This window comes from Lepisosteus oculatus, chromosome 16, assembly GCF_040954835.1.
Source record: "Lepisosteus oculatus isolate fLepOcu1 chromosome 16, fLepOcu1.hap2, whole genome shotgun sequence".
Classification (NCBI taxonomy): domain Eukaryota; kingdom Metazoa; phylum Chordata; class Actinopteri; order Semionotiformes; family Lepisosteidae; genus Lepisosteus; species Lepisosteus oculatus.
This window is the reverse complement of record NC_090711.1, coordinates 6,813,909-6,827,149: the sequence shown is the minus strand read 5'-3', so window position 1 is coordinate 6,827,149 and position 13,241 is coordinate 6,813,909. Positions and strand designations below refer to the sequence as shown.

At 39.3% G+C, this 13,241-nt stretch overlaps 1 protein-coding gene across 3 annotated transcripts in view; it reads left to right on the top strand.

Annotated features, from left to right (window-relative positions):
- Positions 1 to 926: 926 nt before the first annotated feature.
- Positions 927 to 13,241, top strand: part of plcg1 (phospholipase C, gamma 1) — a 37,454-nt gene continuing 25,139 nt past the window's right edge. The window contains exons 1-2 of one of the 3 annotated variants that reach the window (XM_015364828.2): positions 927 to 1,496; positions 2,612 to 3,395. In XM_015364828.2, the coding sequence (XP_015220314.1) occupies positions 3,179 to 3,395 (217 nt within the window). In that variant the 5' untranslated portion in view covers positions 927 to 1,496; positions 2,612 to 3,178. Of the gene's footprint in view, positions 1,497 to 1,964; positions 3,396 to 13,241 lie in introns of those variants that run through there. The other 2 variants (XM_006639522.3, XM_069179624.1) reach the window with 2 other exon arrangements.

Sequence of the window (13,241 nt, the reverse complement as noted above, 5' to 3'; positions counted from 1 at the left end):
GACAAATTGCCCCCATTGTTTTCATCACAATCAGGGGTTCAAGTACCGAGTTTGTTGGTCCCTGTAAACTTCATTGTAGATAGTCACGTGATTACCCGAAAAATCAAGGCGCTATATCTCGGAAAAGAAAGCAGCACAAACTCTACTTTTAACTGCACAAACCGGCACAAACGTAGCACTAACAATTGAGACCCGTCCGGTTCCCCTACGACGTTGTAGGTGTCTGAGTGATGTCTCACACACACCCCTCCCAAAAAAAGAAGGCGCTATATCTCGGGAAAGAAAGAAACTGGGAAGTTACTTTCAACGGCACAAACTTTAACAGAGCGCTTGAACTCGGCAGACGGGGTAAACCCTGCATGGTATTTATAATACAATATTTCGGCCGGATTTTGAATCTTGCGTTTTGCAATAAAATATTAACTTCAGAGTAACTCGTAAAACTACTGAGCAATCTAAAAGCAGGCATACGAAATACTTAGAACTGTTACAAGCAACAAGTGAAAATGAGCTCTTGCAGCTTTTCTTTAGCTAAAAACGATGTCCTCGTATGAGAGACCTCTGCAAACTAGCTGCCATTTGAACGGGAATTTGCCGACTCTCTAGACAGTGACGAGATTATCGACATATTCAATTCCAACCCCGGCGCCTGCGTCTGGTCTAGAAGCCAAAACCTCACAACAGAGATAGGCACCGATTGGTTTTTTTGTGTGTGTCCGCCGTGGCAGCCTAGGCAATTGTTGCTTAACCTGTGTGTGTGTGTGAGAGAGACAGTGTGTATACATAAGGTTCAGCTACTTCTACTGTTTGATTATACCGCTCGAGGATTGCATTATAAATTGGAGGGGTGCCCCTATGCTGGCAGGACGGGGCCCAGGCCACCCACTTTTGCACAGGCCCACCCAAAAATCAATTCCTGGCGACGCCCCCGCTTCGCCACCTTCCACCAGAGCTGACTGAGCGCTTAAAAAAAAGTGACCGAAATGGCATCACAATCTTCCACCTCTCTCTCGGGTCTGACGCCGGAGTGGAGTGGAAATTAGGGGCCGCCGTCCTTTTCCTCTTCCCACCACGCGAGGTCTCCGCAGAGTCTCCGGGATTTCATTTCTCACGGCTGAGATGGAGCAGGGGACGTACTGTGGGTGCTTGAAAACTTAACACATCGGTTCAATTAGTTGTTTTTTTGTTTGTTTCTTTCTATTTGTATTTCTCCGAACTCAGAAATGTACCCAAATGTTAACTCGTCACGAAAACACGTGCTTGCTGAATCATGCCGTGAAGGAGCTGTGCCGAAAGATGGATGTGTACGGACGAGCTGCGTGTGAAATCCTTAGAAATATGCCACGTTGAAATCTGTTTTTTAAAAAAAAAAACAGAATCGGAAGATACACCCGGGGGAACACTGCTTTTCGGGCAATGACTAACATTGCAATTCTAAAAAAAAACTAATTTCTGTATCGATTATACACCTCGGTATGGTAGAAGTCAAATCCCAGGTAAGATAGGTAGGTTTATAAGGTATGAATTTGGCCATTTTCATTTGGGTCTTAGGTTCTAGAATTGTTTTACAGAGACATCGGTATTGTGTCATTGTCATTAATACCAGCAATATGTCATTACTTGTTTTCTACAATTAGCGGGACATTTATTTGGTCTACATGCAGTTGGACATCACTGGAATAGTTCTTTAAAGACCAGTTTAATTTCGTAGGCATTTAATACATGTTTTAAATAGGTACGTCTACATTTAGCACCCAAGTGCTGCGTGTTTCTTACTGGAGCAGTCGTGTTCAGTTGCTGGTACACCTGTAAGCTTCTTTGCTTCACCTGAAATACTACTATTCAAGTTGATGGATGCGTTCTCTTTCAATCCCTATCACTTGCAAACCACAATCTTAGGTTATAGCTCGATAGAATACGCACAGCGGTTGTTTGCAGTCAACACAAATAATAGCTATATCAGTTATATTATTGTTCATTTATTATTGTTAGTGCTGTTATTGTGAATGTTCTGCAGGTCCCGTCGGCTGCTTTCTGCCCCAAACAGACTGATGGTAATTCTAGACGTCATTTTCGACATTAGTTGGAGAAACAGCTCCGAAAGCCGGTCGTGTGTCTTTAAGAGGCTGAACTCTCCGGCGCTTTGTTGTGCAGAAGGGGGTAGGAGAGGGGGAAGGGCTGCTATGTTTCAGATACCGACTAGCTTGCATGGCTAACTCAATGGAGGCTCCCTAACAGGATGCCAAGGGAAAAACCACAAGGCTTTTCCCGGGACTGAAGAGCATCGGCATATGCACACGGGGATGAAAGGAAAGGGAGAGGACGGGCTTTTTTTTTTAAAAAAAAGAAGAAACGTGGAAGTGCGGTGCGCCGAGCCGAGATCCCAGTGCGCTTGAGTGTTAGTTCGGCATTGTTGTGCTCGTGTGTCAATTACATTTTGAGAAGGTAAGGCGAAGGGGCGCAAGACGAGAGAAAATACTGTACAGGCAGAACCTGACTTGACTGCAGTGATCAGCCATACTTCCCCTACCCTCTCATCTCTCCAATCAATACCGTTTTGTAAGATAGTGGATCCGTAAAGACCGATTTTATTGTGTGTTTTTCCTTCTAGCGCACCGGTACTAGGGATAGAGGCGCAAGATCGACAGCAGGAAACTTCACATGGAAAGGAAACATTTTTTTTTTTACCATTACACAGACTTCTGAGCTGTAACTTAACCGTGTAACGGATTGCTGGTAGAACCTGTGGAAGATTTTATTTTTCATCCTTGGGGATATTTAGCGTGGTGAGGTAGGGGAATAAAAAAAGAAGTTGGCATTTTTTCTCTCCCTCTCTCGCGGTTTTGAAGAAATAATACAGTGCTGTATTTGTTTTAATGCACATTGTAGTTTAAGCGAGCACCCGACAGACCTCTGCACATAATATATGCTACCCACCAATTCATGAAAATGGACCCTAGCAGAAGTTTTTTCTGGACTGACTTCTTTGTAAGGTAGGGGCGCGTGTGAACGTACCGACTGTCCCGTGTCTGGAACCGGATCATAATTATTACTCCTGCTAATCATCACCGTGAAAATGGATCTTCCTTTGTAGCGATTACCCGTCACTCAGAGGTGTCCTGCTTTTAAAGCCTTCTAGTGTTTTATAAGAGAAAGGCCAACAAACAAGGAATTGACTATGGCTACGACGACGGGCTTCTTTTCCAACGGATCAGTTCCTTGGATCGAGAATGATGCGGAGGTCAACAATCTGTACAGAGACCTTGAGCTTGGCACTGTCCTGACACTCTATTACTCCAAAAAATCTCAGCGGCCGGAGAGGAGAACATTTCAAGTCAAGCTTGAGACGAGGCAAATTATATGGACCAGAGGCACAGACAAAATTGAAGGAGAAAGTAAGTATTTGTTGAACTACTGCACAACATAGTTGTGTATATGCGTAATTTTAGTTTTTTCAAATATTGGCAGCTGCGTCTTTAAATGTTTTGTTTTAAAATTACGTTTTTAACCTGATAACATGTTTTACAGCTGGGATTCTGATTATGTATCGAATAAGATTTAAAATATAATACGTTCCAAAAGTTGCTAAAAATGTTACAAAAATGTTTGGTGTTACTTAACACAAGTAGCGACATTCTGCAACTAATTCGTAGATGTTTGTTTTCCCAGAGTTTCCAACATTTTTAAACTGCAACATTGTCCACAGATGCATGGCGTAATAATAAAACTTTACAACTTCCTTGAGAAAAAATACTGCTTTTTTTACAGCACGCAAATTCTTGTTGGCAGCATAAATTGATTTCATCCGTTTAGCAATTAATGTCATTATCCTTTATAAACCACATTTTATCTTTATGCGTCTATTCATGACCGAACAATGAGGCCTGTACAGGAGCCATAAATACAAGTTTGGACATGTAGATTCTCGCTACTCATAAAAAAAAAACAATTTATTCGCTACTGCTTTAGCGAAGAATGATTCGACATTTCTAAAGTATTTGCCTGCTTTTACCAAGTACAATGTGTTATAGGTTGCATCTCGCGCTGATAACATTTTTGTACATTCAATATATACTTTTTAAAGTACAATCTAGAAATCCAAGCTCGGCTAAAAACAAAAATGATAGTAACGTCCCTTCATGAGTACTATGATATCAATTATATTAGGCTGGTACATTGTAAAGTTATATTTAGATTATTTCAGTACCTGTGTAGCACGGAATGATTATTTTTCTCTTAGCAATAAATCAAAACATTAAATACATTTTAAAATAGTGCCTTGAGGTAATGTATACAATGCGTAAGGGTTCCAACAACATGCAAATATTGCTGATACAAGTTGTGACAACAGTGCCAAAATGCTGGGTGTAAACTATGAAAACCACACATCTCCTCAAGAATAAGCCTGGCCCATAGGTGGTCTACATGCTCTGTAAGGGGACATAATCCTTTTTTTCATAAGAAAGCTAATGTCTTGATTAACTGCTGTGTTCAGCACCGGATGTAACATTCAATAAATTCTTGTTTTTTATCTGCACTTTGCAGATACTTGCAACACCTCATGCAAGATCACATAATCCACTTGATACACCAGGTTGGACAATATTAGCTAATATAGTCTGTTAATTTACAGAAAGGGAACTTTACTGAGGGGGGCTCAGTATGGTAAACGATTGGAATTCTGTATGGTGGTTTGTTGTTTTCATGGCAAGCAGGAGGGAAACAAAGAGACATTTTTATCTGCTTAGTACACTACATGAGAAAAACAGGCCTTCGTTTTTACTCTCGAAGCAATCGAGCACTTTATTTATTATATTTGTCAGTTCTCAGCTCAGTCCTTTTGTACATTATCTTAGTTTTGAAATCTCTACATTTGATGCACCTTGCTTATCACGTTGGAAAAGGCTTCCAAACATCACCACCACCAGTCACTAGAGCGAGTTAAGTGGTCAGATTATACAGAAGAGGTGACATTCCCTATTTAATGGACTTTAAAAAAAAAGTTTCACTTAATAAATTAGTGATTAACGTTGTTCCAGATACATGCTCCCACTGCTGTTGCCTGTAACTGTTATGTACGAACATGAGAGACAAAAGGACATTTTGCCAAACCAAAACGTAGGAAAGACTCTTGTTGCGCAGTGTTGTATGTCAATGGTGTCATGGTGACTGAAGGACTAGGGCCCACTGAAGAACTTGTTCCACTTCTCCATAATTCCAGCAGAAGTATTGTTTTATTATATCTTGGAAGATGAGCACTATACTGGGTTATGTACAAGCCCCGCATGCTGCTCGGTATGGCAGTGCAGCGACATGAAATGGGCCATCTGCATCTGAAACTCTCTAGGTATGTCAGCAAGAGTGTGAACCGTTTGATGGCTTTAAAATCAGCCCTTCAGATTTTTCTGTTGGCACCTGAGGGATACGTTGAACAAGGAATGAGCACTACTACGCTACTCTGTTTTTTAGGCCAGGGTCTTTGGCCTTTTCATCTACTGCCTTGCTGCCCTTGTGATCTCAGCCCCTGGCCTAGTGTACTGGCTTGGATTGGACACAAGGAAACACAAGGCTGATTCTTTATGTTAGCAGTTTGGGCTTGTTGATTTCTTAGCACCTGAATATCACAATTCTATATTGGTTTTATATTGCAATATTCTATAATACTTGAATTATTGCTTTCTGTAATTTTTGTAACTATTGTGTCTAAAAAAACTGAATACTTTGTACTATAATTCGAATTTTACTACAACTGGGTCCTTTAATTTGAGTGACTGCTATACATGCTTTAACAGCTTTCATCACGTACCAAAATATATTGGCAAAAGTCTGACATTTTCGATTGCAAAACTTTGTTTCAAAGTCAACTGCACATACTCACACAGCAGCAGTTCAAAGTGCTTGTGAATGTTCAGAATAAAGAAAATGTAGGTCAAGATTCAGGAACAGTGCAGTCAAATTCTTAATTAAATTCTAAGAATCTTTAGTAGAAGGCTGTTCTCGAGTGAAATCATCGAACTTTGAATTGAAATATTCTTGCATTGAAGGGTCACAAATCATGAAGGAATCGTGCCACAGGTTCACTGACAAATGTTTAAGAGGGTTTTATTGCTAAAGATGCATCAACTTGCTATTTCTGAGTTCTGTGAAGCAATTGCTGATAGAAATCTTATTTTATTCTTTGATTCATATGTCAAGACAAATCTAGAAAATATTTTTACCTTTAACTCTTTCTTTGAGCAACTCGAGAAACTATACAGTTGCCTGTATTTCACCATCCATTTCTGTCTCTCTTCAGTTGTGATTGGCTGAGTGCCATGAGGTTTATCATAACCCCCAGTGAAAGTCAGAGTGTAGAAATAAAATCTCAGCAGAGCACGATCAAGTTGTAACAATTGTCCTATTGCAAAAATAAATACCTTCAAGGAGTATGTAGCTTCTTGTGCAGATATATATATATACACGAGAGTGCTGTGATGTATGTAGGCTTTGCACTTTGGTCACTTCTTGATGTTATTTTAGTATGAGTTTAAACCACATGTGGCATCTCTTTTTCTTTTAAAGGATGGACCGATATTGTTTGACTTGTTTTCTTTCTTGTGGTATACAAGATGAAGACTGCAGCCACTCTTAATGTTTTTTTAAAATTCAAACCGCAATGACAGATGACCTCAGGCTGTATGTAATCTACAGTAAATTGATAATTGTGTTGCTCTTAGCAGAAGAACAGTTTTGTTTTTTTTAAACTCATTCTAGCTATTGTTTTGCTTAAGACATAGGGGTGTATGCGGAAGTACTGGGCCAGGAGGGATAGTGAGGTACAAAAGTCATGCTGTTAAGTCTCTGTAGACTGCAGCAGAGACCCACAGCTTGAATTATGTCCTTCATGAATAAATGATAAATGCAGGAAAGCTGCAGTTTTTTTTCTCAGTTGCAAACTGCAGGACGATGAGAAAATCTCCAACTCGGTGTTCAGCCCATGTCAGTGTGTCAAGCCCTCTGTTCTACTCTTGGGGTCAGTCCCGATAAACCCGAAGCTGTGCTGAGGAAGGTCCATTTCTGGTTGTTAGATACTGAAGTGTCTTGGAGACCAATGGAACTGCGGTGCTGTGTCCCCCGTTGTTAGCAGACCATTGATAACCTGCAGCGTTATAATCCTTGTGGTTAAAGGAGAGGTTGTGCCACCTTCCATTTTACGTTAGGCTCCTGACCAGCTATGCTGTTTACATGTGTTCAATGGGATTTTCTGGGTGAATTGTCTCAGAAAAAACTACCTATTCCTGTGGGGGAAAAAAGGGCTGCCGAAGAGATGGGGCCACCAGAAAACTGGGCTTATGCCATGTAATGAGCCTGTTGCAGTGACAATACTGCCCTGCAGTCTGACAAATATACAGATCCCCTTGCATCACAAGACTGCCATTAAAGGAGCTTTGATGTATGGTTGGCCTGTGCAGCTCCAGATGAGGTCCAGTTGTGCAGAATGCAGTGGTTCTGTGACTGGGATCTAGTAGCTTGTAGCTTGTTGGTTGTAGATGATGTTTCATAGGTTTAGGGGAGAGTGTGAAAGAGCTCATTGTGCTAAATGATTGGATTGTGGAAATGTCACTTCCTTCAGTCTGGTTGCCACGTCAGGGGGGGGCGGCCCTTTTTCGTAGTGTTTGATACTTGTGTGTACTTGGCATTATACCTGAGACAGCCCTTCCAAATAAGGATGCAGCCACAAATATGATGCTTGAACTGAATTTGCCATGACGCTGGAGGCTCGCTCAGTCTATAACAGTACCACTAATGCTCCTATTGCATTTAACCCAACAGACTGTGATGATTAGTTGTTCCAGAAATGTTCTGAACGGCGTATCAGGACACTATGACCAGAGATGTGTACCTATGCAATTTTCTGTAGAATTAATTTTTTTATTAACCATGTATTATTGCTGTTATGATGTTTGTAGAAAGGGTTTATAAAATTCCATGCTAGGCTAATTTCAGATTTAAAATAAAATTTACAGTTTCAGCAATCCAATCAAAATATAATTTTGATTTATGTGGTGTGATGCATAACTATTCACAGACAGTTAGACTATCCTAAGTGTAAAAGTTTATAGTATTTGGAGTTAAATGTGAAAATGGAGTGAAAATGGCCACTGACGTCATGTAAGACTGACAGGAATGACACTGACCAAAGTTTGATGTTCTTTTGTAACAGAAGTAAAACAAATTCTGTATACTTGGCAAAAAAAAAGTTATCTTGTTTGTTAAAAGTTACTTGTGTAAATGTGGACCAGGCATTAGTAAGGTTAGTGATCTGTGTCCAGAAATAAGTTTTGAAGTTGAGCATGGTCATTATAAAGTTTTCAGAGCTCACCCATTTCCTATCCATTTGGCCTTGCGATAAAACACATTCAAACCTTTTTTTTTCTTTTTTAACTCAGTGATGTGGGATTGCTGATGACACCTTTTTCCTAACAGGATGCTGTGCAGGAAACTAAGCTATTCTCCTTTCTGTTGTCTGTTTCTCTTCAAAGTTAGCTGCATTAACTGCTGCTGTACAGAAAAAGAAAATCTTTTGTGCATGTTTGACAGGCTGTAAAGTCATTTAGTATGGCAGAATATAGATTTTGTGAACTGTTGTGCGAGGTGCATAATTTCAGTGTTGTGTAAACAATAAATTCCACTTTCAGCTGTGGAAACTCTGCTCAGACTTCCTCTTTCTTACTGGCCAGACAGGGAGAAATGTAAATCATGGAGACAATGTTTGTATACATGTGGTAACTCATGATCAAAATCATGATTATTTTAAAATATTGAAATATGTCTTTATTATATCTGCAAGTATCTTAAAAATATTTTAAATACATAAGATTGTTTGTGCCAGGCGTTCGATAAAAGATGTCCCAGCTGGATTTTGAGGTCTCATTTCAAATTCCCATAACACTTTGGCTCCTCCTGGCTTTTGTTTCTGGTGGAAAAGGTTGAATTTTCAATAAGACCAGCTTTTGGTTTAAACACAAGTAAAAACATTCAGATGGAAAAGATAAACACCTAGAGTGGCCAGGTTACCTGCACTGTATGAGGGTGCGTGTATCGAAAGTGGCCACTTAATTAAGATAAAATAATTTATTTTTTCAGGACAACTAGTATTATAGGACTAAAATTAGAGAAACATTTGAGTAGTGCTTGTCTTCCAGTGCTGTTCTAATAAGGCCATTCTGGTTTTCTGTTAGACTCCTGTTGCAAATACTGTTTTTATTGTTTTGGAGGTAAAATTATAGTGATGCTTTTTTACCGAAGAAACAACGCATTTCCTTTTGGGGAGAAAAAGCTCCTTCTTTGTACGTACACTTTGTGACTTGAACTTCATTTAGGTTTATAGAATTTGGTAACTGTCTATGTACGGTACTCTACAGTATAGTTTTATATGGAGCCTTTGGCAGGAAAGGTTTTCATAAAGGTATCCCCAGAAGTGAAATGGCTCGAGCTGTGACGTAAATAGAGACGCAGACACAGATCATGGTGTTGTCAGGGACAAAGTTTTACAAGCAGGGACCTGGATTTCTAATGGCCCGACCTTCTCAGTCCTCAGTCACTTTATGTGAATGTCAGATCTGTCATGCTGGCTGGTCCTGGTAACTGTGTAAATGGGTAATATATTTTTGATCTTTGTGTAAAGCTTCACTGTGATGTTGCCACATCTTCGTGGTTGTTTAAAGTAAGTGTAGCATAACTTAATTGTACCTTTACTGGGAATACCATGGCATCCCACTAAAAGTACTTCTGGTGCATGTTTATTGTTTCACATGGGAGTTTGTTAATAGTCCAATGTAGAAAAGCACAGTACACATGTTAAACCTACATATGAATATGGTACCTCTATTGTAAAAACCCTGTAAAATTGCACAAATCCTTGTAAAGTTTCTTAAGGATACAGACAGGGGTGCAAAGAGAGAGCACCTCAAAATGATGGAAGTGAGTGGTGTAATTATTTGTATGTCCAGAACAGGAGAAGTGTTGTTTCTAGCCTGAATCCTTGTTAATGTCTATTTGAATCAGTTATCATTTTCAGGATGTAGGCTGCAAGATGCAAATAAATGCAATGCACAAAAATGCACACATTTTACAAACATTCCTCCCACATCAGTCAAATTTAGGTGGGAACAATATCTGGGTTTCTAATAACTGACTTGAAAAAGTCAGTCATAATTGATAGCTGACGAGTAGAACATCAAAGGAAGGTAATTTGTACCAAACAGAATTACCTGTTTTATCTCAGAGAAGCCAAAGGAAATGTGTTTGGGACTTAAGACAGGAAATCTGTCTGTATTTAAGATAAGAACTTAATTACAGAGGGATGTGTTAAGAGATGGGTTTCTCTTGCCTAACAGTTAAAAAATAAAGCAATGTCTCAGATTAGATTTCCCAGAAGCAACACAAAATAACTTTAGTCCCAAAACTGATCCCTGAGGTACACCAGAATAACATTTATTTCATCGTGGGGAGAAGTGACCTAAATGATGTTGGATTAGTGCCGGAAAAACAAATGTTTTTAGACTAGCAAAAAAAGCTAGCTGGTCCTCATAGTTAAAGATTTCGGTATATAGAAGTACTGATGGAATGGAAAGAAGATGGATTCTGTTCATTGCCACTGGCCCGACAGATCAGCACAAATTTGGATGGTGTTTGATTGCTTGCCCTCTGGAGCTGCAGGGGATCTTGTCATCTCTGTTTTATAATCTAACTCTTTTCTTTGTGTATTGCAAAGTCTTAGCCTTTGGGGAGTTACTGACTTGAGATGAGATGACTCAAAAGACCTGCAAGTGAAGGAACGGAATTCCAGGGCTAGTGTTGGTCACCACTGTTTCAGAAGATCAAGCAGTTTCCCGTGATACGTAGTGGAAAGATCAGATGGCTTCAGAGGTGTCAGCTTCCCACTATTGCTGGCCATCAAGGTGTTATTAGTGAGCCGAATAAGTATTGTCCTTCATGAAACCAAGAGCTGATTTTTTTTCCAGTTAATGACCAGTGTCTGCTCGGGAACCTTTTAATGTGTGATTGGTATTGTATTTATTTTGGCATTTGCTATACAGTTGAGATGTGCAGAAATTCGTAGCACTTAATACATTTTAAAGGGGAAATTCTAAGGAAAATGAAAGTGATCAAAAACATTAGCTTCAGGAAGCTTTTTGTTTGTGGAATCTGTCAAGACCCAGGTACTGACTGTTGTGTACGTGCACATTTATGTTGATGTCAGTAGTGTGTGCATTGAATTTCTCTTTGGTGCAATTATGGGGTTATCGGTGTACTATTAATTTTATAACTGGTACTTGGGGAAAACCCCAAGTATGACTGCTGTGTGTAATCGTGGGCTGACCTGGGGTGTTTGTAGTCTGACGCTATATCCATGCAGTGGAAATTATGATCATAATATTGGTGGGAGGTGAAATTTTTATTTTTTTTCATGCATATGTAGAACATGACCTTGAAATTTGTTTTCTTAGCATTTCGGGCCCTCTTTTTTTTCCTCTTTACGTTTATACATAGTTCTATTTTTGCAGTTGAAAGCTGAGGAAATGAAAATGGCAAAGAAGAATTTTCTGAACAGTTGTTTTGATGGCGCTGATAAAACGTAGCACACACTGAATGTTTGTTTTTCCGTTAGCGGCTAGAAACATTTTTCATGTGAATTTCTGTAAAATGTTTAAAGCGTGGAATCAAATATTAATTTCCATTCCAGTAGCAAAATCCACTGTTTTGATTTCAGTTTTTTTTTTGTAATTTGTACTATCCTTTGTTCCAGCAGGGCTGTGTGTATGTTGTAATTCTGGGATATGCTGGCATGAAAAGCATTACAAAACAAATTTGATTTTGCTATTGTAACAGTATTTGTTAATTTTGAGAGCACACAGTGTTCGATTAAACTAGAGACTGTTGCAAGGTAGAATTCAAATATACCTTTTGTGACCGAATATTAGCAAAAGGCAAAAGGTGTTCAGCAGCAACATCACAGCGTTTTTTTATTTTGCTGTATGGGATTCCATACAGAAGCAAACTCAAATGGTAACAGTATGGTTAGCTGGGTTTCTGACTTTCTGTTCTGGAAGATACTTTGAATGTACTGAAGTAGATAAAAGCTGTTGCAGTTAAAGTACCATTCTGAGATGCTAAAGACTGCTTAAATAAGTAACAAGTTTCATTGTCTATAAGACAGTTTTTCTGATGGCAAAACATGTGGAAACCAAGGACTGTGTTATGTCCGTAGTATTGGGTGAACATCATATCAAACAATAATAGTATAGTAGTAGTAAGACAGGTATCGTGATAATGTCTGTAAAATCAGGCTCGTGATAATGTATGTCTGTGGTCAGAGCTTGGCCATTTTTGAAGTCTGTCATGGAAAAGACAAGGAGATTGTATGTATTCAGTTTTGTTCCTCACACTGTTCTAAGTACACCTTCTTGCCTGTATCAACTAATCAACTCTATGTAGGTAACCCAGCAGCACAGGAAATGTGGTTAACGCAGGAAGAAGGAGAGATGTTAACTTAGTGCAGGCTAATGCATTTCTCTGTACCCACATTGAAGATGGTAGATTTTGTCTGCTTCTCATGAACTCTCAGAAATAAAATAAATGGCAAACCCAATTGTCCCACTCATCTTTAATATTTGTGCACAAATTGTGCCTTGCCTTCATTTTCGTTTCTCTCATTTTTGTACCTGTGAATTAATGTCGGTGTGGATGTAAACATCAGTCTCTGAATTGCGAGCTCCTGTTTTTCAGAGTCGAGCAGCTTCGGTGCCTGTTGCTGTTTGCACAGCTGCTGTGAGCAAGTGGAGTTATCTGCACTGTGTGGTGGATACAAAAAATTACCTGCAGAACTAGAAGGGGTTAGCACTAGAAGCTGGTGTGGGAGTTAACTGTGGAGCACATGCAAAGATGCAACATAATATGCTGTATATTAAACAGAAAAATGAACGGGCCTTTCTCCATACCTTGTTGAACAGTATTCTTTTTCTGGTATGGTCTACCATATAGCAAGAAATCCTCTTAATAAACATGAAAGATGATTATGCATGCAACTGTCTTTGACATCATTTATACAGTTTCTGTTTTGCATGCTCTGTAAATGGAGGCAAAGCTGCCTATTAAATAGCAGTTTTAACCTCTGTCTTCCTCCTCCCAAAATGAAGAGACATCCCCTTGGTTACAATGTATGACAAAAAAGCTCTGTTTAAATAAACACCCAAGGC